Source organism: Apteryx rowi, unplaced genomic scaffold, assembly GCF_003343035.1.
Source record: "Apteryx rowi isolate R43461 unplaced genomic scaffold, aptRow1 scaffold_119, whole genome shotgun sequence".
In the NCBI taxonomy this organism is placed as follows: Eukaryota; Metazoa; Chordata; class Aves; order Apterygiformes; family Apterygidae; genus Apteryx; species Apteryx rowi.
Window position 1 is genome coordinate 1,233,421 of NW_020447408.1, and position 27,146 is coordinate 1,260,566.

General features: G+C 55.6%; 1 protein-coding gene across 2 annotated transcripts in view; it reads right to left on the minus strand.

Moving 5' to 3' along the window:
- The window catches only part of PRKCB (protein kinase C beta), a 140,210-nt gene that overhangs the window by 42,276 nt on the left and 70,788 nt on the right, over positions 1 to 27,146 (minus strand). For both annotated transcript variants that reach the window (XM_026086027.1, XM_026086018.1), the window contains exons 4-8: positions 21,381 to 21,492; positions 20,100 to 20,228; positions 6,799 to 6,955; positions 6,289 to 6,423; positions 4,355 to 4,451 (exon numbers count right to left, since the gene is read on the minus strand). In XM_026086027.1, the coding sequence (XP_025941812.1) occupies positions 4,355 to 4,451; positions 6,289 to 6,423; positions 6,799 to 6,955; positions 20,100 to 20,228; positions 21,381 to 21,492 (630 nt within the window). The remainder of the gene's footprint in view (positions 1 to 4,354; positions 4,452 to 6,288; positions 6,424 to 6,798; positions 6,956 to 20,099; positions 20,229 to 21,380; positions 21,493 to 27,146) is intronic.

Genomic DNA, 27,146 nt, shown 5'->3' on the forward strand with positions numbered 1-27,146 from the left:
GAAGCACAGCAGGGTCCCTGCTGGTTTCCGCCGCTCCCCCCGTCAKGAACCGCTCTGCCCGGCCCCTGGCAGCACGTCACGGCGAAACAACGCCTGCACGGGGGTTTTAAGAGTCGCAATTCCCCAAAATCACACCCAAGTGAGAACTAGTAACGTTTCCACTCCCAGCAGTGCAAAGCCTGGGAGACTCGACGCTTTGTCCTTAGCCATTCTGCAGGGCTACCATTGCGCCGGGCAACCTCACCCCCATCCCAAAGCTGTGCTCGAAGGAAATGTTTACTTATCGGCATGCAAAACGGTCACATTGGGCGAATGCTTTCCCAAATACTCGATCACAGTTAAGAAACAATCTTGTCAGATCAAATTTGACRCTAGATTAGCCTCTGCGAAAACAAGCTTTAACAAATTTCAAGGGCAATCCTTCTGCTCCCCTTGCCTTACACCCCCCAAAGCACACCTCTGCGCTTCAGACACGCGCATCCTCTCTTGCACGTTTGCAGCCCAAACATCGCAGCGCTGGGGTCGGCCAAGGGGATTTGAAGGAAACACTGGCCAAACCAGGGTGAGACTTTCATTCCTGATCAAAACGTCAAAGAACAATGCAAAGAGGGAAAAAAGGTAAAGGATTTTCATTTGCTTCATTTAAGAAAACTTGTGCATTTTAGCGTTGGCATTATCAGCCATGTAGGCAGAGGGTTTCTTACGCACAGGCTTGTGCCCAGGAATCCAAGGGTGAAAGTGGCTGCAGGTCTCTTGTTGCCTACAGCCATTCTCGAAGCTCGTGCTTAAATAGGTGCTGCTTCAACCATATTTAGTCTTGCATTTGACCTTAATTTCCAACATCACAGTACTTTCATAGGTGATGAGATGAGGACATAAACACAATATGACTTTTCTGAAAAAACAGGCAAAGTATATAGCTAGGCCTGAAGGGGGAAAGGTTTTTTCAGCATCCAAAAGAACAGCCAGGGAGCTGTGAAGACCACCCATCAAGTGAAGTAACTTGCTCTTGCTGCTACGTGTCTCTAATGTCTGTTTCTAAGCGAGTACAAAAGTCCTTTAACCTATTTTTAATATGCTCCTAATGCTCCCACAATCTTGAGACCTTCTTAAGTTTTACGACCGAAGCATGCCAAATATTGCTCACAAAAAAATTAAAAAAGTACTTGACCTTCGTTATCCAACTCCATTTGTCACACTTAATTTACTACATCTGAATTTTTGCAATAGCAGCTGATGTTCACATCTATCAAGCTGTCCCAGCCAGCGGCTGATAAAGGCTGAGCAGAATTGGCTGCAAGTCCTCACGCTGCGCTTCTGCCCCCGAACTCGGTCTCGCTAAGCCCAGGACGTCGCCGCTGCAGGCAGGAGGCTGCAGGAGGCACGAGCGGGACGGCAGCCCCTCAGCCTGCAGCTTTTGCAAAGCTTAGACCCGTCAGATGCACCTCGACTTCGCGCTATCGATTCGCGTCGCCCAGGCGCGGGCTGGATCATGCAGCGCCAACGCAGATCGATCGCAGGGCTCTGTCCCGCCCGGGCTGCGACGGCAGCGCCCCGCTGCTGCGCGACGGCCGGGCTCCCGCGGAGCTCGCAGCGCGGCCGGCAGGAGCCGTCGCCGAACTGCAGAGCTGGAAGCACTTCTCTCTTTGCGATATCGACTTGTTCACAACCGAGGACGCGATTAGGGGAAGATGCAGTAAGGTGAGGATACAGTCACAGTCTGGAAGAGTGAAACGATACTTCTGGGCAATATATTTTCTGATCCGTGGTCAACTCATCTCGGACTTCAAACATGCATATGATTTTAACACCACTGCAACATCAAGAAATGCAGGAAAAGCAGGGCAGGTAGCTAATTCTCTATAAAACTGACAAAGTGTTACACATGGTATATGGTTATGGCAACTGTCATATTAAATCTGTCTTATTTTCTTGCATACCCAGGGAGGTTATATATAAGTGAGATTAAAAAAAAAAGAAAGGTCGTTTAGCAAAAGGAGCTCTCGGGTCCCACGCTACAGTTAYGGACTTCAGACTGACTTCCATAAGGCCAACTGTTTTATTTCCTGTATGGCTCATTTCATATATGTCTCCAGATGTAATGCACTCATTCTCGGGGCTCTGGGACGATTTTAACTATACTGAAAAATGGTAAAGAGCTATTAATTCAGTAATGTCTGGATCAATCATTCTGGCAAGAGCTTGCATGGCTTATTGAGTAGTAAATAGAGGTTTCTCCTTGAAGCCTCCTTGAAGGGAGAGTYGGACCCACACTTCACCGAAATCTATGAGAGACCAGCACCGAAATCTCAGCAGCTTCCCAGTGCCGCTAGCGCAGAGCCCCGACGTTCCCGGCGCTGGCAGCAGCTGAGCTGGGCCAGCTCCTCTGCGAGCCCCAGGTGCGACGAGGCTCTGCACCGGCTTCCTCGCTTTCCCATATTCTAACTCGCTCACAAAAGCCCATCGCGTTCATGTCCTTTGCTTTTCACAGGCACCAACAGCGCTTTCCCCAGGCGCCGGTTTTGCACCTCCATCTGCAGCGGGGCTGCGTGGGCCGGAGCTGGCAGCGCGCAGGCTCCGGCAGGGCGAAGCCCCGCTCCGCCTGCTCCGTGTGCCTCGGGCATCGCCCGAAACGCCGCCGACCCGCGCGCGTGGTTACGCCTGACGTGCCAGAGCAGCTTTTCGGCCGGAAGAGCGAGAAACGTCGAACGGGCGAAGCCCCCCCCGCAGAGACCCTGCTCGGCGGCGGCAGCAGCCCCCGTCCCGCCTCCCCGCGCAGCGACCTCCCCGTCCGCACCGAGCTCTCAGCGCTTCCGTCGGGGAGCGGAGCTCCACCTGCTAAGGACCGCTGCTGAGAAGCRCCAATCCAGGGAGCCGGCATCCTCCCGCAAACCAGAGTCTCGGCACGCAAGGCGGCGCACAGAGGCTCCCAGGGCAGGACGTAAAACRGGAGGAAAGGGTTTCTTTCCGAGATTAGTTTCAAACCCAACCATATCAATATCTTCATTTATCCTAGTTAGTTACATTCATTTATAATAAGCAGCATGGCAGAAAAACCAGACGGACAAGTTCTGTTAAGTTGCACCTCAAAAGGAGGGTAGAGCTGCTGTTCCATGAGCGTTTCCAGCCCGCTGCCACCAGGAACACGGTTCCGCGAGGCCATCCCAGGACACCCGGGATCTGCCCCTCCTGAATTAGAATATAGCGTTGGAGGTGCATTAACTGAGGCGCTTCCTCATCTGGCTACGCTACGTTAATTTTGGCAAACAAATTGTGAATTATGCAATCCCTAATAGCGAGCGAGATATTATCTGAAACAACGTGAATGAAGGGCTGACATTTGTTGCGCTGCTTTTGTCTCAGTAAGAAGAAACGACTGCTTAAAAGCGACGGGCAGCACGGTAGCAGAGACACGGGATCGCGCACAAAGCGCACAGCGCACATCATACGGAACTCTGCGTTGTGCAGTACTCTCCATTGTGCTCGCAGCCTGACATRATTGCCAAAGAATTATTTTCCTATCGCTCTTCTCTCCCTCCAGCACAAATGACTGCTCCCTTTCCCAGCTAATCTCACGCAAAGCGAGAGAGACGCATGCACAGAGAGGTCTCTGTGTCTTCAAATTAAAATAAAGTATTCCAGGAGGGCGAGATGGATGGTTCATTTAATGCGCCGCAATTAGAAGAATCCTGCCAATCCCAGAAGAAAATTATATGCGAGTGATTCATACCCTAAATTTCCAGCTCCTGCTTTATCTGAATCCTTTTCCCTTTACTTGGTGTCCTGAAAACTTTTGAAAAAACGAACGCCTGTGGCTCAGGTGTCGCAGCTCACCCTCATTCTGGTGTCTCACAGCTCACTCCAAACCACCTGCGCAACCCCAGCAGTTCAAGCAACACGGATCTGGCTTAGGGAAGAATTTGGTGCAAGTACTCCACGTTCCTGTGCTGTTTGAACGGCAGCGTTCCCCAGCGCCGCCCCGCCAGGGCGGGTGCGTCACCAACCTGCCGTTCCCGAATGGATCCAACGAGGTCCTTCCTTTCTTATTCCACGTAGCCAAAGCATTGCTGGAAAGCTTCGTATGTTCAGAGCGATTCTTTTTTGCTCAATTTAACCGAGCAAGTTACCTTCTGGAAACAACACGGGCACCTCGTGCCCGGAGGCAGAGCCTCAGGAAGGACCGTCTGAGGTCAGCCGGCCACCTCGGCAGCGGTGCGGCACGGGAAGCGGAGGAGCGCCGGGCCGGGCGGGCCCTGCTCCGCGTCGCCCCACGCTGCCGGGACAGAAGCGGCTGGCAGAGCCCTTAGGCGGGCAGCAAGCAGAAGCGCCGAGTTCCCAAGAAAAATCAATTCACCTCAAACTTCTGCCTCAGCTCCTCGTTTCCTTCTTCTCCCTCGGGGGGCACCGGGACGTTGAAATACTCTCCTTCCTCCTGGCTCAGCAGCTTAAACCTGGGGGGACACAGCGAGAACATCGCGTCAGGCCGGCAGGAATCGCGGACAGGCGATTAACTCAACTTAACTTAACTCTGCGCCCAGTTCTCCCCAGCCTGTACCTATTTCCAGGTGAGCTTTCCCCAAGGCGAAAAGACCCCTAAATTTATACCCCAAATCCCCACGTCCAGCATGCTTTCGCACATGCTCCCAGTGGAGGGCTCTTTCTGGGGTCGCAGAAAAAGGGAAAAAAGTTTAACCAGCGATTATCAGAAATCATGGAAATGTCATTCAGACGCAAGGTGCTTTATCGAGCCGCCGGCAAAGCCCGGGCTCCGGCAGCGAGCGCGTTCCCGCGGCCGAGAGGAGCGGCGACCAGCTGGGTGCAATCCGCCAAGGCCACGCGCCGCGGGAGCAAAGCGCTATTTGCACGCTGCCGGGACCGACCCTTCCTCCGAGCCCTCTTCTCTGCTAACTGCACTTGTTTAGATAAGAAATATAGATCAGAGCTTCCTCTAGAGTTTATTCTAGCCAGATACTGTGACAAGGAAAATTACTTAGACCTCCACTTACACGATTTTAAAAGGCTGGGGAACCTATCAAGCTTTGCTCTGCATTGGAAACAGGCAGCGTAGCGATCCCAGCCGAAGGGCATGCATCGCTCCAGGTGACTGCAAATTTAGCAGGAACTGACAATTCTCTGTTTTTTTTTCCTGGAAAGGCAGCTATGTCTCAGTCAAGGTCCATTTTATGATAAGTGAGGCTCGCAGACCTGAACACCATTCTGTTCCTAGCTTTGTACAAACCCGCTGCACGACTTCAGTGCTGGCTTGTGCCTTCGTGCCAACGCACTGCCCGGCCTGGGCAGGGGCAGGAGCGTCGAGCCGCGGCCTGGGGAGCCCGCGATTCCCGGCTCTGCCCTTCAGGGCGAAGCAGATGCTGCAAGCTCCTGCCGGGCCAGGGCAATGGGCAGCACGGGCAGCACGGGGGCCGGCGTGCAGGCGCCGAAGCCCCAGCCCGCTGCCAGGTCTAGCAGCTCCACTGCTCCAGCGCGGGAACGGCGCGGGACCCGCGTCCCAGCGTGGGAACGGCACAGGATCTGCGTCCCAGCGTGGGAACGGCACGGGATCCTCTTGAACAGGAGAAGGCAAAAAACCAATACCAGGTGATTTTTCTTCCTGGGCCATCGCAACAGCTGGCGGGCATCATATGGCACGCGTTCAATGTGCGTACGCCGTTCTCTTTGCTAATTCTTCCCCCTCCAAGTTCTCTCCAACTTCAATGGGAAGCATACAGCTTCCACAGCGGAAAAGACGGAGAATCCAGGGCACTTTCTTGCCTCACATAATGCAAATTGATACTGTATGGTTTTTGTCTTCCAAAGGACTTATAAAACCTATTTTAAATTACTACACGTCACATGGAAAGCATGGAAAGGTAACACAGCTCTCAGGCATCAGTGACCGGGGGAAAAAAACAAAAGGAAAGAAGGCGGCACGTGTCCTGCTGGGGAAGATAAAATGGAAATGTGCAGAGCCATTCGGCACGAGCTTCCCGACCCCCACGCTCACCTCTCGCACGGGAACGAGCGACGGGACTGAGGGCTCCGGGCAGCTCCTGCTCGTACCGAGCAGCGTCCTCGCCGGCATGTGTGCCAGGCCATGGGCTCCCGAAACAGCTGCCCCCGGCAAAAAACAGGGTTTTCCCTCCCTTTCCCTTCGCCAGCAAACGACCTGGCTCCCCGCACACTCCGGCCTGGGAAGACGCGCGGCCTCGCCGGGGCGGGAATCCCACCGGGAAAGGTGGGCACCGCTCTGCCCACAGCTCTGCGTTTTCACAAGACCTGGATTCTTACCATCCATCGACTCCTGCCTTCTGCAGTTCGGAAATCCCGAAGGATAAGGAGCCCATGAAATCATTCCTGCTGGTCAGATCCCAGTCCCAAATCTCCACGGACAACCGCCTATCTTTGTCTGCCTCCTTCAGCTGGCTGCAACAGGGGACAGAAAAAGGGATGGTTTTATTTCGGAAGCTATCGCTGCACTTCCAGGCCTCTCACATCCAGCAAGGACACGAATATGGAGCGACGGGATGGTCCCCAAAGACAACTCAGCTCTCCGACACGCAGTTTCCCGACAGCACCTGGACAACGTGGAGCTCCTTCCCGGAAATGCTCCGCTCGGATCAGAGCGCGGAGCAGAATCTGGAGCATTTCTGAGTCACATTTACAGGACTGAGAAGAATTATTTCTCAAGTGAATCAGCTTAATCTCTCTGAATAATTAAATCAGGGCAAATACAACCACACTAATTCTTGGGGGTGAGAGAAATTAGTTTACAGGTTTAAACACTCTTCTTGTACTTACAATTTAAATGTCTCGTTCCACTCAGGATTCAGGGAGCACTTTATAGTTTTGGTCTTCTGTTTGCTTTCGTTTTTGGGGTCAGGGATTAGTTTAAGTTTCACGTAGGGATCTGACAAGCCATTAGGATCCATAGGAACTAGGTTTTTAGCATCTCTTACTGGGGAGGAGAAAGAAAAAAAAAAGAAACAAATTCAATATTCAAACTACAAAAACACACATAAGCCTAGACAACTTCCCTGCGTTGCCAGTGACTGGGCTGCAGCTTTGAGGAAGCGAACGCAGCCGGGATGGTCCGAGCCTTTTCCCCCGGACTAAGCCGAAGGGGGAGCAGGGTCCAAGCGTCCCGCCAGCCTGAGCGAGGATGTCAAAGCGGAGCAGCCCGATGGGGCACGACGGCACGGTGCTGCACCCGCGGTGGAGGCAGAGGCTCTCCTCCTCACGGCGCAGCACGGCACGCTGGGGTCTCCGAGGTTGAATCCACACGCTCCGGGATCGGGCAAGGCAGGTCGTGCGGAGCCCCCGAGCCCCCGCCGGCAGCACCGGCAGTGGAATCGCAGCACGTGCACGGGAAGGGGCTGAGATGGGGCTCCCGAGACACCGGAGGACACCGGCGCATCCCGAGAGCGCTGCGGGACGGCGGCCACGGAGGAGGCTGCATCCTTCCCGCACAGGAAGGCGACCGAGTCCCGGAAAATTTCTTTTTCAGCAAACAACAGGTAACTTCGGAGGAAAGCTCAATACCAGACCTGGGCAGTTTTCGAATTTCTCAGGCTATTGCCAATTTGCTACCCAAGGCGCAGGCTGTTACTTGAATTACGGACAGCTTTACGGAGGTGCTGGGCCATCCCTCCGCAGACCCCGCGCGTGTTCGGCTCCGTACCGGCGCCAGGGCTGGGAAGCACCAGTGCGCAGCGTGTGCTAACCTCCCCTTAACACCCCCTGCGCATAACGGACACGGACACGTCCCAGCGGCTCCCGAGAGCGGGCTGAGCGTGGTGCCTTATTCCATTTATAACTGCTTGCTGGGACATAAGCAGCATGACTTTATTTCTGTGATGTTCAGGCCATTATTTTCATATGCCATTTAATAAATTAATATATATTATTTTTTAAACTTTGGACATAAATACTGACTGCGCACTTCCAAGGATACACAGTAGTTATTCTGCGGCTTAATTTGGGCTCTCAGTCAAAACCCTCCGCAGAAAGCTTTGTACCATCCAAGCGGAAAGGCTTGCAATCTGCTCTGTGAAATCTCAAAGTAATGAGTTTAATTTCCAAGGACCCTGCAAAGGCTCCGCACCGATACAACTGGAATGCCTTCCTCTCCGTCACCCTTTATCGGAGGAGAAGAATACATATTTTCTCACCACCGTTACAGGCTTTTATCTGTGCCTTTTTGATAGGAAAAAAAAAGAAGCCTATCTTTATAACCGCATTCTTGAATTATAAAATACAAAAGCGTATTAGGGAAAAGTCCCACAATAGGTCCTGACAAGCCATTACCCGACTGGCAACGAGACTGTAAAGGAAGCAGTCTTTACCGCGGTGGTAAATAAACAGCAGTAATTGCTTTTGCTGTTTGCAAACACGGCAAGCGCTTGTGTTCGAAGCCCAGCGCTCCGGTGCCCTCGCCCGCACTGCCGCGCGCAGCCGAGCAGCCCCTCCGGCTTTCCTCAGCCTGGCGCCTGCTGCACGATTCAGGTCTTGATTCCTCGGCTGGTTTGCCTGGAACGGGCTTCCCCCCGCGTTGCTCTCCGACCTCCGGCTCTCGCGGGAGAGCAGGGCGGCGCGGCGCGCGGGAAGCGGCGTTCCGGGGGAGCGGCAGTTTTGGGGTCTGGGGGAGCCCTGGGACCAAACCGCCGTGCCGAAGCAGCACGCCGCGCGGGGCGAGGCGGCCCAGGGGGGTCAAAGCAAAGCCCGATGTTCCCGAATGCTGCTCTGCTCCCAGCCGGAAAGCAGGAGATCGGGACGTTACTGCATTGCACCCCTGGGAAAGGCGGAGCGAGTAAATCCCAGCTGGACACCATCACCCCCGATGCACCTCCAGGGCCAGCAGCAATCCCTAGGGACTCCCCGGGACACGCGGCAACGACAGCAGCACCGGGAATCCCGCAGCTGGATTGACACGCTCCCCCGCAGGACCCGAACCCCGGCGGTGTCCCGCGGGGAGAGGAAGCGCCGTTATGTGACGCCGAGTCAACCAAACGCTCCGGCTTCGTTTCGTTTCTCACCAGGCGAAGGGCCAGGCTGACGCGCTCCGGAGACAAACGAACGAGGCTTCCTAATTTATCAGGCCATTGTTCCCTTCCTTACGGAACAGGAAAAATAATTCCTGACCCTCATAGTCAATCAGTTTATGCCCTGAAGCATGAGATTTGATTACTTCACGTTATTATCTCAGCAGGCAGACCTAGACATTTCATTAATGGGAATAAAATTATCTATTCATTTAAAAAAACAAAATGCTTCTGCTTTGACCTTAAGTAACTTTCTGATTTTTCAAGCAGAAATCAACAATTAAGTGAAAGAAAATAAAAACCTTAAAAAGTGTAATAGCGGTATCTCATGTGTCAGAGGAAACATGCTTTCTCCAACAGTTTATGGCATTTCTTTGACTGTTAAATTTGATGTAAAATATTTTTACATCTCATATTATGACAGTTCTGTGCATCATTAAGAAGCAGCAATATCACTATTAATAGTTATGAGTAAGAATATTATGATCTCATTCAAAGTAGCTGTTCTTAAATCACTTTGGGCAGCAGCCATCAGCTAACACATTTGGTGCCCACTGAGAAAAAGCAGCCTCGGCTGGAGGCTGCGCTTCAGGATGATGCATCCGTGGGTCTGAAACTTGCTCGGAGCGGGATGGGATGGGATGGGGTGGGAATACGTTATCGCTGCCGGCACCAGGCAGAGGCTGAACCACGGCTGATGCCACGTGAACCCCCCCGCGGCTCCCGGGGGCTCCTTAACCAAATACAAGGAAACTGCAGCCAAAACGGCAGGCTCCTGCCGGGAGACCGGCAGCCCGCGGAGGAGCCGCCGAGCGCGCGGCGGCGGCGGGAGCTGGGAGAAGCGCAGGGACGAGGAGCAAAGCGCGTGGGAAGAGCGAGCGTGGGCAGGGAAGGGGGGAAGCCAAGAGGGCGCACGGGCAGCCCTCGGCGCAGAAAAACCTCCTGACAGCGCCGGGGCCGAGGCGAGACGGGGACGGGAATAGCAGCGAGCRGCRGSCGCGYSYRCCYSSGYGCGYKCMGRGGRACATTTGGCTCAGCCTTCGGCTGGCTGCGAGTCAGCGCCGCTCCGCCGACGGCCCGGCCGGTGCCCCCGCGCGCAGTCACGCGCCGCGCGCCCTTCCCCAGCCCTGCACCGGGGCTGCTCGGGCACCGCGGCAGAATAAGCCTGGTTTTACCCCGATCCTCCCCCGTTTCTCCCTGCTCCGTCTCTGGATGCATTTGCGGAACGCGCCACCTCCACCCCAGCGACCTGGTTAAACCTCGGGAAACCGAGACAAGCTCCGTCGGCCGGATGCTCAGCTCAGCTTTTCCCGGGGTATTGGAGCATCCCGGGATTTGAGGGAGAGCTGCTCTCCTGCCCCAGCAGGGAAGGGCAATCCCGGGCTGGGGACACCACCGCTGCCACAGGAGCGGGAATGGGAATGGGACGTCACCCACTCTGCCCGGCAGAGCCAGGGCAGGTAGAGCTGCTTGAACGACATCTGAATAATTTATTCCACAAAACTTGCAATAGTTTTCAAATAAATTATTCAGACAACATCTTTTAATTACTCAGCCAGCCATAACAGCCAGCAGTAACAGGCTTGGGAAGAGACGCTCACTTCAGACGCTCACGTCTCCAAGAGCAAAACACGGGAAGAAATACCTCTGCGACGCCCAACGCGGGAGGCGACGAAGCCTTTTCAAGCGGCTTCTTCCACCCCTGGAAGTCCTGGCCGAAAGCTCGCCGCTGCTGGCAGAGCTGGGCAGGGCCCTTCCTCCGGCTCGGGTAAGCGGCGCATCCATGAGAAACGGGCCAGGCGGCTCGGAAAGGGCCGAGCGCGCGGCGAGGGGCCGGATCGGGAGCAACGCAGCGCCCGGGGACGCGCGGGCTCTCCGCCGGGACAGCCAGCCCGGAGCTGGTTCACGGCAAGCCCCAGCGCCGCGTGGGGCTTGCTCGCGGCTGCTACCCGGGTTTCCGTGGGAAGGCAGAATGAACACGCTAGATGAATTAAGACCAGAAAGTTCTTTGCTAAATATGCAATACCATATGGGGGTTCGCTTTTTTGTTAAAAGAAAGAAAAAAAAAAGGCAACAACAAAACCCACTCCTACCCAGCTCTTAAAGGCAACCTCTAGGGGCTGCCAAGCCTTCACCTTCGTGCGTGGGTGAGCGGGGCCATTACGACGCCTTGAGCGCACTCAGAGCTGCTTCCCGTCGCCCAGCGCGCAGCAAAGGCTCCCAAAAACCCTGCTCGCCGCGAGGGAAGGGCAGAGCTCGGCAGCCCGCTCCCAGGCCCGTCCCATCGCGGCGAAACGCAGCCGGCTCCCCCGATTTCCCAGCCCTCCTCGGGCAGGGCTTCGGAGAGGGGGCAGGCTCCCGCGCCGAGCGAGCGCAGCCCCGCGCCGGCCTCCCTCCGGCAGCGCTCGCCATCCCCGTCTCGGAGCAGCCACCTCCCAGCGAGCAGCCGGCACGCGGATTAACACCCTTGTGCGTGCGCTAAAACATTTCATTAATACTCTGCAGAAGAATATATTTGCACATGCTTATATAATAGAGAAGGCACAGGACTCATTACGGTGCATCTTCCTGGGCTGGTGATTATTAATTAATGCACTTCCAGCTCGTTTATCTAATCACAGCATAATTGGTTTCAGTTTTGGTCAATGTTTTATTTCCTCAGCTTGGTAAATAGCGAGGATCCGGCCCCAGCAGCCCGTGCCAGCTCTGCGGGCGCAGCAAGGGGCACCGGCTCCGGGCTGGCGCTGACCCAGCTGCAGGGGAAAACCCGGCTCCGCTCGGACGCGGAAACCTTCCCAGGGGAAAGGGCCACGGACTGCACGGCACCCGGCAGCGCGGAGGCAGCCACAACGGCCCTGTGTGCGGTTTCACAGCATCTCCCTCCATCAATAGGCGTCAGCCAGGTAGGAGATCCATCGCTCCGGTGGCCGAGCGACGTCGGAGCCGCTGCCGAGGGCACGGGGAGCGTGCTCGGCCGCTCAGCTCACCGGTGCCGGGCGATCCCGGGCGATCCCGGGCTCCGCGCCCTGCCCTCCGCCCGGCTGCTTCTCCGCAAGCTCGCTTAGAAACGGGAACTTTGTGCAGCTTTCTCTAAGGAGGGGAACAGCAGTTGATTACCCAAGCATGCCAAGGATTCTCCATATCCCACGTACGCACCAGAACAGGTTCCCGGCAGCATGAACCGCTCCCATCCCTCCTGCCTGTTAGTCCATCTGGACTGCTGCTTCCCCGGGAAGAGGGAACAGCAACCGCCGGACCCGCAGCTCTGCGCTCCGAGTCCCCCCCCCCGGGAAACTCTTTGCACGAGCAAGATCCAGCTCCAACAGGGCAGCGGGGAAACCTAGCTCTGACCAGGTCAGCGGCAGGACGGGGAGCCGATACGCGGAGCCCTTCGCGCCACTGACACGGAACGGATCTCCGCGACAAAGCTCCATGCAGCTTATGGGCGTCATTATCTCATCGTCTCCGGAAAGCACGAGCTGGGAAGCAACAGCTTTAACGGACCCCAAGCCTCATCCGCGACTTGAGCGGCTCCTCCGCTCCCCAAACTCAGATATTCACATCTCTTAATACGACAGACTCAAAATAATCTGCACTGGGAAGCGTTTCTATTATGGAAGCAAAAAATGTGCAACGCCTTGATGACATTTTAATTTGCTACAATTTCCCACTTTATTCAGCAGTCTTTTCCCTCTAATAAGATACTTGATCAAAGCCCAGAACAGAACACAGACTGCGACTATACGTTTGCTCTTGTCCAACATTAGCCAAATTACGCCCTGTCACACTCCATCACTTCTGCCTTCCGCATCAGGCGACGCGTATAAATACACCCACCGCGTCGCTCCCGCCCAGCCGCCGCTTGACGCCGCACCTCAGCCAGGCCCCGCGCCTCGGCCGGTGCGCGCACGGCATCCCACGGGCTGCGATCCGGCCGCGTTTGCAAGGCTCTTTCCTCTTGTTCTCTTCCGAGCAAACCGCATGTTAATACCGACTCCCGGGGCCCTTCCCGTTACGCTGCTGCCCCCAGAGCTAACGAGACCAGACCCGCGGACACGGACGGGACAGCGCTGACCTGCTCCAGGGAATCCTCTCCTTGTGTTTAAGGCAAAACAAGGGGCTACAACAAGCCCTGAGACCAGGGGAGAACAACGGCAAGTATCGGGAGATTGGCTGGGCGTAAAGGGCCAGGTTCGCTAAGCCGTTGGGGTAAAAACCGCCCAAGTCACTTAAGCATCTTTAAGTGACTTTCAAAGGGAATTAAGAGCTTAATCTGCTTTGGCAACTTTGCAAGTCTTATAAAACACTTCTGGGTACCGAAACACTTTGTTTACCAGGCCCAAAGAATCACTTTTATTTCATCAAGCAGTTCAAGCCAGATCAATCCAACCCACACTACCTACTTAGCATGACGAAGCCGCAAGTGCGAGTTTGCTGTGGTTTATATGGTGGGTGAGAGAAACAGGGATCTCATTTTGCCATTAAAGGAGAAGCAAACCGAACGGAGCCGTTCCCGACTAGAGCGCAGCGGAGCGATCGCTCCTCAGCTGCCGACATTTCCGTCACCTCCTGATACTCTCGAGCTGCTTAGCACCACGAATTTAACTTTTCCAGGCTCTCAAAACTTCAGCTGGAAAATTCCATGCAACTTGCAGCTGTCTTTCTCAAAGTGAAAAAAATTCCAACTAACGTATTAGCAAAAGACTGGCATTGATGTAGGGAAGCGCTAGAGAGATTTATCTCCTGCAACTCTCCTTGAATCGCTTTCCACGGGGCTGAGTAGATGGAGGGTGGGAGGGTTTGGGGCTCAGGTCAGCGGCTTTCGAGGACGCTGTGAACTGAGAAGGGCAGGGAGCAACGACTGATGCTAATTTGGCACAGCAGGGACTGCTGCAAGAAGGCTTTATCATGCTTTAAAATAACGCACTTAGCAAGCAGAGCTGCTAACACAATTCGCCATTTCTAGCCAGTTGCTTGTGGTTTAATACACCTGCAAGAAGACACGTTTTCCCGTCACATGCATCCATTCCCTAAGCCTGGTCTTTGCAAAGCTGCAGAGAAGTACTTTAAACTCCAACCAGGCTAAATGCACAGAAATGCTGGACATTCAAAGGCATTTCTACTTCTGCTCAAATTCATCTTGTCTAATTAGGCGTTGAGCCAAAGCCTGTCGCCTACCGCGACGCCATGCAGGAGGCCTCGCACAGCTGCGCTCCGCGCTCTCGGAGCGGGGACCGGCCAAGGAGAACGCCACTGTTTTATGAAACCACGCAGAGCTGATGCAAACCGAGCCCGATCCAGAGCCCACCGGGGGCATCCGATGCATATTTTGTGGCTTTTGAGATATCTGGGATGTTGGCTACCGAATTCGATCCCCCGCCTCCTCTACCCAAAGCTCCGCAGGAATGCTCCCGCAACGGCAGCGAGGGCGGACGCAGGTGCGCTCTCCCGTCTCCCACCCTACTGCTTTACGTCTCATCCCAGTTCTTCAGAGCCGAGAATCGGTTAAAATGTTGAAGTTCAGCTTTTTCTTGAATTATTATTATAATTTTTACAATCTTAAGTGTCTGGCAGGCCGGGCTGTAGGCAGGACCTCACTGAGCCAGGGGCCGCAAAAGAGCAAAATGGGAAGAGAGCCCCGGCTTGAAGGAAACTCGGCACGACACCGGGACTTCTTGCTCTCTGCAAAACACCCGTCCCTTCTCTACGCCTTACCAAGTTCTGTGGTTAAAACCACACCTTGAAGCAGTGAGTTTCACAGTGGGAGTTTGCATTAAGCTTAAAAATATTTTCTTTCATTGGTCTTCATTTTGTGAGATCAAGTTTGTGGGTATTCACAACGCTGATGGCAGCAGCCAGCATTGCAGCTGCTGCCTTAAAACCGAGACCGCCTCGGTGCTGCGAGCAAGGGACGCTCTTCAGTCTGGGGCAGATCAAGGTCATCTTTAGAAAGGGGGTTCAAATAGATGCAATTTTTTGGGTCACTGGTTAAAYGAACAAGTCATTTTAAGCTGAACACCGCATTCTGTTTAACCAAAGAGCTGTGTTTTCCGTTGGGAGGAGAAGGTTGGCTCTACCAAGAAAAGGATTCACAGGAACACGGAGGAAAAAAGGAAAACATGCTGCCTAAAAGCATTTTGTAGGTGCGTGTCAAATGCTCAAAGCTGATGCAAACCACACAAGCGTTCAGTGCGKTAAGGAGCTCCTCGCTCGCCGTGCCGTGCCGGCGGTGCCACCTGCAGGCGCTCGCCCGGCTCGYGACGCCCGCTGCAGCAAAGCGCGCTGCAACCCCGGGCAGCAAGGAGGGGAGACCCGTCCCCGGCRCTGGGGAGGGCTCCCAGGCACGGGAAAGGGCTCCCGGGAAGGGGAAACCCTATCCACAAACCGGACAAGATCCATCCTTAAATTAGCTTCTTATCGCACTGCTCAGACCCGGGTCAAGGGGGGACCCGGACCGCCTTGCTCTGCAGAAACCTCGTCCCGCTTCCCTGCTCATCTCCACACTCATCCGGGCTTTGACAGTGCTCCCCTTCCTTCCCGCAGGCTGTCTCCATCCCTAAGGGATTAGCACCCAGTGGTGCCGGGCGGACAGGGAGGGCCGCCAGGATTTTCCCCTGCAATCCTGGAGATGGGACATGCCCAGCCCGAGCCACGCTCCGGGCTCCAGGCGCTGCCGGCACAAGTCGCCGCCGCTTCCCGGGCTGCTCCGCACTCGGTGCTGCCCTCGCCTCGCCAGCATCCCCGGGCAGCCCGTCCCCGGTGCGGGGATGGTGCCATGAGAGCTGCTCCCCAGCAGCAGAGCCAGGATCAAACCTTCGGAGTCGGCTCACGGGGATGTGCTGACATCTAGCGTCCGGCTTTCCGCGCGTTCCCGCGCCTGAACCACCACATTCCCAGGCCTTGGGCGTTGGAGCGGGCTCCTGGCTGGGGCTGCGCGCTCGGAGCATGCAGCAAATGCGCAAAGGGCATTTTCCAGCAAAGATTCATTGCAAGTGAGAACTTCCTTCATTGCAAGTGAGAACTTCCAGCCAGGGCAACTCAGTTCTGCCTGTGCCCATGCCGGTGCTCTGGTTCCCCGGAGAAGCCGTGCTCCGGCTGTTCCCATGGAGGAAACCGGTGGCCTTTTTGGCACACCCAGCCAGTGGCACAGACCCTTGTCACCAGCCCAATGCCCTGCGCTTGGCCGCATCTGCAAAGCAGCTGCCTCCAGGCACAGGCATCGTCCCAGAGGGGCCGTGACTTTCCCAGAGCCGGGTTTGCCCCCGGCCGCGGGCGCAGGGCAGCCCAGAACTGAAACCCTCACGCCAGCTTTTTGCATGGACCTCAGCCAGGGCGTTTCAGGGCAGAGGCTGCTCGCCATCCCAGACCGCCCCTCCGTCCTGCTTTGCGCTACCTCTAAAACCAGCCCTGGCCGTACCCAAAGGGCCACTTTTCCAGGATCTGGCCTCTCCCAGCCAAAAACACGACAGCACAAACCCACCAGTTATTTGGGGGCTGCGCCTCTGCGAAGCACCCGGTTGCTGGGGGAATGGAAATCTCTGCCGAGCTGYTGGAGACGAGCCAGAGCGAGCAGCGGCAGCGGGAAGCGCCGTGCCTGCCCCACGGTCGGCACGGCAAACGGCTTGCTTCGCCCCCCAAACGCCGGGCGGCCGAGCTCGCTTCGGGTCTGAGCGGGCGTTTCTGCCTCCCCTCCAAACTGTGAAACRGGAAGAGCCCCCCAAGCCCGCAGCTGCCGGCAGGGGCGGGGGGACGTCCGGCGCTCGCAACCTCCACGATAAGCGCACCAAGCTCTCCGCTCTCGAAACGCTCCCACTCCTTCATTAGCTATGCAGCAGAACTGGAGAGCACAGTACTTTTCCCTGCCGTTCTGGAAGAGCCAACAGATGACATGTTTTCACCAACACCTCCATAAAGGGCCAGAAATAAAACAGTCTTTCAAACGCAGCTGAAGGAAGAAAAGAAAATCCAGCTGCACAGAAAGAGGCTACGGGAGTTTCTCCCCCTGCCRTCGCAGCAATGCGGATGATGCTGGTGCCAAGACGCCTTCTGCGGTGGGGGGACTGGGGCTTTGCATGCCCATCCGCCCTAGCCTTGCACTGTGATGGCAGATTAGATACCAGCCCTGCCTCCTCCGCCCAATGATAGGTACCTGGAAAGCAACACTCGTGTCAAAGAAAATGCTGTGCGTTTCACCAAAAATCTCCATTAAGAAAAATAACACATACTCTTTTCAAATTGTCACTGATATTTCCAATAACTTGATATTCTTCTTGAAGACGTTTCCGGCAGTGCTGTAGGCTGGAAGAGATGCTGCACTTACGTAATCTGACCTTCTGCACGGCACGGTCAGACCACACCAGCCAGCAATTTTGGGCTGCCTCTTTCTGAAGCCATGGAAAAAATTTCCTTAGGCACAGCTGAAAAACCTGACTTTTATTTCTGCCAGCAATCCCCATTTCAGCATGCATCCACTGCATTTCATTGTGCCTTTGCTGGCGAGGCTGCGAACCCCCTGCCCTCGGACGCGCTTCCCCTTGCAGAGGTTTCTGAACTAGGACTAAATAAACAGGTGGGATTCAGTGCGTCTCGCCGTAAAACACATTTTTCCTCACCTCACCTCATTCCTGCAGCCATTATCTCTTTCCAATTAATATCTATCTTCCACATGCCCATGGTCACACACACTCTGCTCCTTCAGAGTATTTCTGATGACACAAACCCTGCGTGATGCAGCGGTGCAGGCACAAAGCGCGGCACTTCTCTGCACTCACCCAGCACACTCCAAACACACCCAAACGTCCTCTTCTGCAAGGCTGAGGTCACTTGTGGCTCTCCCGGGCTCTTCTCAGGCACGGCCAAAATGCACGGCAGCTGCTGCGAGCTAAGGACCAACGCTCCACTCTGTCCCCCATCATCCCGGACAGACGGGCTCGGGCCACGCACCACCAAAACCGTGTGCAAGCAGAGAAGGGGCAAGTGGGGCTGGCCAGGGAGGGCTAAAGCCCCCTGCTTTGGGATCACACACTTTACAGCCRTCCTTCCAGATCCCCTCTGCCAACCCTGCGCTCCCCAAGCGAGAGCGATTCGGACCAGAGCGGCGAGACCTCCATCGCCTGACAGCCCAAACCCCCGCTGCCTGGGGAATAAAACACTCGTTAGAGGGTCAACGAGCAGGCAGGACGGCTCGGAGCTAACCTCACCCAGTTAAAGCCAACCCACCGGACACGGTGGCGTATCTGCATCTCCTGCCATGAGCTGAGCCACCGCGCAGGATGCCGGAGACCAGACTTCTCCGGGAAGAGCCAGGCAGGGCTACGCGGAAGGACTTGGTCCTTGCTGTCGAAGTCCTCAGGGCGACACGCGCAGGGGCCCGCTCAGGAGCAAGGCCGACCTTTTAAGCGTGGGCAGGTAGGTGGTATTTTGAGCCCCACAGTCTTGACTCATCCTGTGGATAAACTTTCACAGCTGCGCAGCCCCCCTGTAGAGACCGTACCCACGCCGAGCTGCCCAGGTACCCCTAAGRGCTCCACGAGCAGGAACAGCAGCCACAGATCTCCTGCCCAGCTCAGCACCGGGCTCAGGCTTCGTGAGAAAAACCCCACCTGTTCGGCAAGCTGCATCCCCCCCCCCCGCCGGAGAGGATCCCTTCCCCTTCGCACACGCGGCTGCTCATCAGCACGACGAGACATCTGCCACCAGCCCTGGCCCAAGAGGTCCAAGCTTCCAGCTGATCTCTCCACACAGAGGACACGAGTGGCTKTGCAAGAATACAGCTTATGCTTTAAGAGATGCTTATGGGTCRGGGGGGGGGGAAGCGACACTTCCTGGGAACCCAAAATTTGGGTGGCAAAAGCCTTTTGAGAAGGTGCAACCCTTTCCCCTGCCACAAAGTGAGAACGGACAAGTTCTCAAGGTAAGAGGACAGGAAACAGGCATCTGGGACAAGGGCTTTTTCCCCAGAGACGGCATTCAGGATACTGGGACATTTATGGCTTATCGGGAGCCTCTGCTGATCAAGGTGTCTAATCGTCTGACTGCAAACCCTCCTTTCATCCCCCCCCGAACTTCTTGCGGGCAGGCGCCACGAGAGGGCACTGGCACTCCGCGTTTCTCCTGGCGATGCCCAAGCACGGGGAAGGTTTGGTTTCTCCTGCTCGGCATTCATCAGACGCGATCAGTCTGATCGCCCCCGGCGTGTGCATCAGCAAGAGGCAGCCAGCAGCCGCCCAGCTCGGCTCGCGGCGCTCTGCGCATCACCGCTGCGGATGCTTCTGGGGCCCCACGCGCCGCACGAGCTGCCCGCTAGGGCCCTGAGAAATAACGAGCAAATCCAGCGAGCGACAGCTATCCTCACCCGTCAGCGTAGCAGGGGGGGCTGACACCCACCGTTCCCGCTCTGGAAATAGRAAATACGCATCACAGTGACGGCCCCGGCCCCAAACAGCCTCAGCCCCAAGCGTTGCAGGGGATGACGGTACCCACCTCAGACGCTGGGGAAGGCCTTGGGCTCCCATTTCGTTAAATCAGTGGAAGAAGACTGCAAAGCTAAAGCAGTCAGATAAAAGGACTCTCCTAAGCTCAGACCAAGACCCGTATGGGTCCAGCTACCACTGGAGGCATAGAAAGACCAACAGGAAACAAGCGTTCACTCTCGCACGGACAGCGCAGAACAAACATTATTCTTTTTCACGCAGCATGGTTAAACTGAAAAGCTTTCTGCCTTCCCTTCCTGGGATGCTCCAGATACTGAAATTTTACATGATTCAACAAGCGATTAGAAAAATTTGCGATTGAAAAAAATCTAGGAAGGGCTAATTAACACAGATATTGCTGTGGCTCTAGAACGCYCTGAGCCACTGATTGCCGGAGACGAGAAGCGTGGTCTGGAGAAGGCTCGGAGCGTTGTCCTGCCTCACCGGGCACCGCTCTTGTCCCCAGCCAGGCAGCGGGTGCCGGACGAGCCGGGCCTCCRGCGTGACCCAGCTCTGCTGTCCCTRTGGGCACACACAGGAGCTAGAAGACCCCTCGCATAGTGTTTGTACTTCAGTCACACACACCTACCTACAACGGTTAGAACATCTTTTTCGATGTCAGCCCTGATGAATATCCGGCCCCGACGCTCGGTGTGGTCCGTTCCACATAAACTCGGGACGTTCATCACGCAGCGCTTGTGCACGTTCATCATACAGGCTGCAGGGGTGGAGGAAAAGAAAGATTCGCTCAGCACCTTCTAGCGTTTCCATCACTGCTCACACGGATGCTCGRAGCGGACTGGGAGGAGGAATTCGGCCTCCTTTTAACGGAGCACATCTGCGGGGGATTCTGGGGTAAACATATAGCAAACGGACCTTCAAACCCAGCTGGAGGCCTGGGGCTCCTGCAGAGCCCTGCACAGACACAGGGACCTACCGCTACCAGCACTTTGGTTGCAGGATCTTGCCTAAAGAGATGACTAGCCCTTTGTCTAATTACTCAGAATTTTAATGACTGATCAGACTTCTCTTCCATAACGCCCATGGCGCAACGCTAGGAGTTCAGCGGGATTCACCAGGGCCTACGAAGGGGTACCAACCCCCCCCACACACCATGTTTTTACCTTTAGATATATTTTAAACGAATTCGTTTCTTCTTGGTAACATTTTAAAGGTGCTAATGAATACACTGTTCCCATAACAGTCAGGAAGCTTCTATATTTATGAGGAAGTCAGCACATGGTGAGCACCAGCGTATGCTGTTCCCCACAGACGGCGTAAGCATGTAAGCAGACGCTGTATATTCGCAGTCAGTTTAAATAGGAATGCACTAGATTAATTTGGAAAATAACTTCTCTCTCCATCTCCTCCTCTTCCTTCACCCACCCCTGTATAATAATTCCCCCCCGCTACTCCTGTGCCCAAGGTCAGGCTTCCGCAGACCGAAGCGCTTTCTAGAAAGGCTGGGGCGCTCGCAGAAGACGGCAGGCACCCGCGCGGCCACAGGGTGTCAGTCGGAGCCGGAGCTGCGGGTGAAGCTGCGCTGGGGGAGGCAGGCAGGATCCCGACTGCTCCCCATCCCTGCCCCGGAGGGGTCGCTGGGGGCTTCCCCACCGGAGCAGGGACGTGCCTGCTCGTGCACGGTCCCCGGGGCACCAGGGAGCCTCGCAGCRTGGCGCGCGCCAACGGCCGGCCAGCAGCCAAAGGGAAGAAGCTTTCAGCACATCCCAGGTGGGCTGGGAGCCTCTGCCCAGGTTCTCCACGGTGCCGGAGCCTCCCTCCAGGCTCTGGCTCCAGCAAGCGTGCCAAGCCGCCAGYCACTCGTTCTGCTTCCTTTACTGCAACAACGGCCACCGATTACAACACTTACTGTCGCATTTCATCCCCTGGTGGATGAGCCCGTACAGTAACGACCCGCAGTGGTCACAGAAGGTGGGACTGGAATACGTGTGGATTTTAAATTTGTGTTTGCTCCGGGGATCCTAAGGGAAAAATAAAAGATAATATAGATTATAAACTTGCATCAAATATTGGCAGGTAACCAACATCCTTTGCATTTCACGTGCCAGCTGGCTTTGGAGGTACGGTTAATGGACTTCAGTCAACTGCCACCGACTGCTGTGGACCTTATCCAACAGCCACCAAGATCCGGTTTTATTGCTCTATGGATTGCTACAAGAATAAGAGAGGAATGCATTGGTTTGTTTGGAGATTTATTTTTTCCAACTTGGTCTTAGCATAGAAAACACCAGGTAAAATTGGTATGTAAAAAACCAACATAAGGCCTGGACACTACTCAAGTTCCAYGTCAACCCAGTGGGGTAAGACAGGAAAAAATACCCATGATTTCCATACCCAATAAACATCTTTGTGCTCTGATGCCAACCACTTCGCAGCCTGCTCCTAGGGAAACAAGCTGCTTAAGGTACACTTCTAATATTAGGAGCTTTCTTAAAACCAACTGCAGACTTTACTGCAATCGCACAGTATGCAGTACGCTGGGAGAGCCCTGTTTCTTCTGGACACCATCTGCGGTTGTGTACAGACAGCACTGCAAACAGAGCTCTTAACTTCTAACAAGAATCCATGGAAATTAAAGCCAAATCAGTTCAAATGAGAAACATGACAGTTTCTCAGAAGGGGGGTAGATTAACTATTGGAACAACCTACCRAGGCAGACCAAGGATTTGGTATTTCTTAATAAATTCCAGGGAAGACAAAACAAYTCTGGAAGCCCTGACCAAGCCTCAGTTGCCCTGCAACTCTAAGACMCCTCTAGGCCGGTACTATGCAGGAGGCAGGACTGACCAATATGACTCCTTCTGGACTCGCAACGGTGAAGGAAGCGTCCATCCGAGTTACTGCGGTTACCGCAGGGAGCCGCGGCAGCGAACGCGGAGCCCTCGCAGCAGCGTGCTGCTTTCCGCCCTGCCCTGCGAAGGGAGAAGCCCCCCCGGGGGGCCGGAGATGCCGACGCGAGCCAGGAGCCGCGCTGGGCAGAGCAAGCTTCAGCGTGGACGGAGAGCCCRAAGCAAGGAGGCTGGCGGACAGCAGGGCGCAGCCCCGCGTCCCCCGGCGTTCGGCACGCTCGCGGGCGGCACACGCCGGCGGGTACGTGCTCGGGAGGCTCTGCCTGCCTGATCGCAGCCCTGCCGCGGATCCCGGGGAGCACCGCGCGGGACTGCCCAAACGCTGCCATCCCAACGGAGGGGACGCCCGCCCCRGCCGCTGCGGCAGACCGCGCTCCTGCGCCCGGGCAAGGCGAGGCGGCCGGGGGGGATGCTCCCTGGAGGCGCAGCGCTCCCAGCACGTCTGGAGAGAGCAGAGGGACGCAAACGGTCACGRGACACGGGCAGAAACCTAGAGGCCAGGGCCGAAGCAGGAGGGAACGTGTTGCAGCATCCCCCCATGCAACGGCTTGGCTGGCAGGCGGCTTYACAAGCCACGAGCGGTTCCAGAGCCGCACGCTTGGGCTGAGCCAGGGATGCACCTGGGTCCAACCCTCTGGCACCAGGTACTCGGACACAGAGACAAAGAGCAACCTCAAAAGCCCAACAGACCTCGCTGGCTAACGTTCCTCAGGAATCCCAAATCTAGTTCCGTGTCAGACCTCGCTGGTAGCAGCAATTGCATCCTAGCTGTGCCATGTCAACAGAAGGAGGACCACAAAAGGCACCAAGGAGCAAGGGGAACCTCTCAGGAGGAGTGGAGTCAGGCCATTGCTAGCTGATGGACACCTCYGGGCTCTGCAGGCAGCAGCTCCCGTCGAACACACCACCTCTCTCTGTGCCGTTCTCTGCAGCCCCATGCAAAGCTCAAGACCAGCCCTTCGCCACCAGGAGCTGCGGCACCGCTCCGCGTGCAGACTCCCGGAGCTTGCCGCCACGGGCCCGGCCAGCCCAGGCTCTCACGTCAGATGGATTTCCAAGTGCCCCATCGCTGCCCACCCCCAGCCAGCCTGTGGTTAGGCACCTCCTGGCCCAGCTACTCTTAATGCAAGGGTGAGGGACAGGAGGAGGGTCACAGCTTTCCACACAGCACGTCCAGAGACACTTTCTCTGCTTCACTGCACCCTCCACGCCTCCTGACCCTCCACTGACCAATCTGCTGAATTTGCTGGAAATAATTTCTCTGTCTCCCTCCAGGGAAGATAGATGGATGCAGCTGCCAAGTCCCAGTCCAAATATCATCAGTTGTTTTCTGACCTTCCCTCTTATTCCCAGGGACTCCTCGCTTAAACCAGAACTTGAAGCATACTCTGGCACCTGATCTTACACTATCGCTTCTCATACCTTGGTGAAGCTCAGCAGCAACTGCTCTGTTTCCATTTTCYGGTGGGCAACCCTGTCTCCCTTCTCCTTCCTCCAGTCCCACTGCTCTTCCGTCATTGTAGCAAGAAGAAAAATCAGTGACACTGCTCCAGAGGTCAACAAAAACAGCAAAGGGGTGTAACATCTGGCTTAGTTTCTATAGCACCCTAAAAACCTACTTGTTATGAGCTTGGGCTACCGGTGGTGGCCTCCCAACCTCCAGACGCTCAGCTGGCTTTCAGTCCAATTCCCCTCAGCCTAGAGCTCACCAGACATGCAGTGAGGGGCCGTGATTTTGAAATCTCATRTAAAACCAGGGTCCTGAACTAGATCAAGCTTGTTCATGAGAGCTGTTGAGGGCTCTGAAGAACACCAACCCACTCATGTGCGCACATGACAATGTATTTAGGACTCCAGGTTCAGGTTCTTGCTCCTGAAAGCTTCGTCTGCCCTCTTGTGCATTCCTTGTTGCTTTGCAAAGCACTCACCTGAGCAGACCAGGAAGCCAGGAGAGCAAGCATCACACCAGCAAAACACCAGCCGGGATATTCAGAGGGTGGGACTTCTCATGCTGGCATCCATTTCTGACAAGCACTCGTGTCCTTGCTCAGACAGGACACGTTCTTTCACAGTGCTTTTAAACACCAGGATTCCCCCACCCCCTGCCATTCACTGGGGCTTTGTGCTTTGCTGCTGCCTGGGCAGTTGAGAGCAGCAACGTCCACACCGCTGCCGCAGCATCATCCTCAGGGCTCCTTGGCTTTCAAAGCAGCAATTCCTGGTTGCTCCGAGCCGGCACAGCCTGATGACCTCCCCAACTTTCCTCCTTGTTGCTCTGCCATAAGGAGGGCCCTTGAAGACAAGTTGCTCTCGGCAAGCCTCGCTTTTAACTTGAGCAGGGTTCAAGTTCCAAAAATCTCTCTCCTGAGWTTCTGGAAGCAGGACTGAAGCAAGGGCTGAAGCCAATGCCAAGTATCTGCTGGCTTAGTTTCATCTCGGGTTAATTGTTTAAAGGTTAGGGATGAGGCATAGCTCCTGGCTCAGCCATTTGAGCTGACTAGCTTTTTAATGGTCTGGAAAGGCGCCCAGGCATTAGGAAAGACACCTTTTCAGGGCACTGTAAGCTAAATAAATAAAGAGTGGAGTCAGAACACAGCTAGGCTTAGCTGCCTTCCCCTTAAATTATTTTTCCCACCATTACCGCATTAAAGCTTTCAGTTAATCACGTTAACATGCTATGCGTTCTTTCACAACACTCCATCTCGCAAGATGCCTCCTTCTAGCAGCGCATTTGTCAGCTGGATAATGAGAAGCCTGAGAGGATGAGGGTTAACAATTAACCTGTCTTCTGGAAACCTCAAGCTACCAAAAAGACAGTTCATTAAGTAATACCGTACTTTTGAAAGCCTTTTGCATTCCACAGAGACATGAGAGAGCAGAGAAAAGTTAAACGTGGATTTTAGGCTGCGAGAGGGAGGTGGAGGGAAATTTGCCCCGCTATGAAAACTTCAGAAAATGAAAGCTCGAGGAGCTGGTCTCGCCGGCACGCTCTTCGCACTGGGGCTTCAGAGCCTGCGTCTTGCCCCAGCTCAGTCACTGCCGGAGCTGCCCGCAGAGCCAGCGGTGGGATGAGAGAGGGGCCGGTTAGTGCACGAGCCCCGGCCGGGAGCTGCGGCCACCACGCAGACTGCAGAGGCTGCAGCCCAGCGGGAGTTATGAGCTGGACACCGTACGGCGTGCAAGGAGCTGGCGAGCGTGACTCTGCGGGCAGGTTAACCCCGAGCACCGCTGATCAAAACACGAAAGGACGCCGCACTGATAAACCCACGCACCTCGTGAAGAGGCTTACAGGTTTGGCCAARCCCTTGCAGAGGAAATGCTGTAAGCCGTCAAAAAGTCACCCTATTTGATTTTCTAATCTGAACTCTGTTTGCACAGCAGCTCAGGACTAGCTCCCTAATCAGCTTTGGCCTGTACAACAAGGAGCCCTTTAATTGGCACGAACCAACTACACGCACCTCYGTATCTCCTGGGACCGACTCTGACAGCCAAATGCATCAGGGCACGGGGCAGCGCTTACGAGTCCAAATGTCAAAATCAGCCACGGAARGCATGCAAACGCCTCCACCCCTCAGATCGATCTGTTCTCTGCGTACGTGTCGGCGCGCTCCACGACAGCGCGGCTCCCGCTCCTCCCTGCTCGCATCCCGACGCAGGAAGCCGTGCAGACAGGCTCAGCACCGGAGCAGACGCTGGCAGGGGTCACGTTTCGGAAGACTTTCCAGGGAGACGATGCTGGGGACGCTACACGGGAAGCGTTATAGCAGCAAGACACAATTGCTAATTAAAGGGTTATTTGCACCCCCRGAGCATTAAAAGCCTCGTTCATCCGTTCACAGCACGTGCCAAGCCTAGGGACTGTTGTTAGGGCCCTTTTATTTAGGGAAACTGCGTTGAGCTGGTACCACGTCACATAACCCGGAGAAGCCGTGCCAGGCTGGTGTGCCCGGGCGGCTTGAGGATCTCCGATGCTCCGTGCTGGAATGAGGAATGAGGATGATGGGGAACACGTGCAGGAACGGCTCAGAGCATCTCCCAGGGACAAGGTGCCCGGGAAAATAAGGAGCCTCCTCTTGGCAGCATCCTGGGAGGATGTAGGCCCGCGGTCAGCCAGCTGGACACCGAAACACGCAGCGCATGCGTCCTGCGGAGCCGGGGCACGGCGCGGGCCGGGGGGACCCTCGTGGATGCGGATGCAGGGGGGCGGCGCAGCATCTCCCTGCGCCGGACCTGGGGGAACCCTCCGGCCACCTGCGAGCAGCCCGGGCCGGTTGCTGTACCTCTGTCCTAGGCTTAATCCTTTAAATGAGCTTAAAGCAACGAAAACTGACATTGCTGGGAGCTGTGCAGAGGGAAGCAGCGCGGGGAGCGAGGAGGGTCCGAGGGTCCAGCGCCCCGCGAGCTGCCGCTCCGGAGCACCGCAGCTGCCTGGAGCCACCACGCCGGGCACCTCCCCGGCAAGGAGGGATTCTCCGCTCCAAGGAGGCACCATCCGTCCCCGGGGCAGTCCAGGCCTCGGAGGGTCGGTTTTGGAGAGACCTGGCACCCAGGGGCGGCCGAGGGCTAGAGCAACACAGASGAGCCGGAGCCCAGAGCTGCGCGAGGGTGACGGAGGAGCCCAGGCTTGGTGACGGCGCGGCTGCTTCTTTCAATACAAGGGAGCAGGAGGGACCTGTCTCATCTTGACTGTTGCTTTAGAAGATGCCAGAAACTCTGGAAATTCTGGATTTCATTTCTGAACAAGGCTGAAGTCTTTGTGCAAAGAG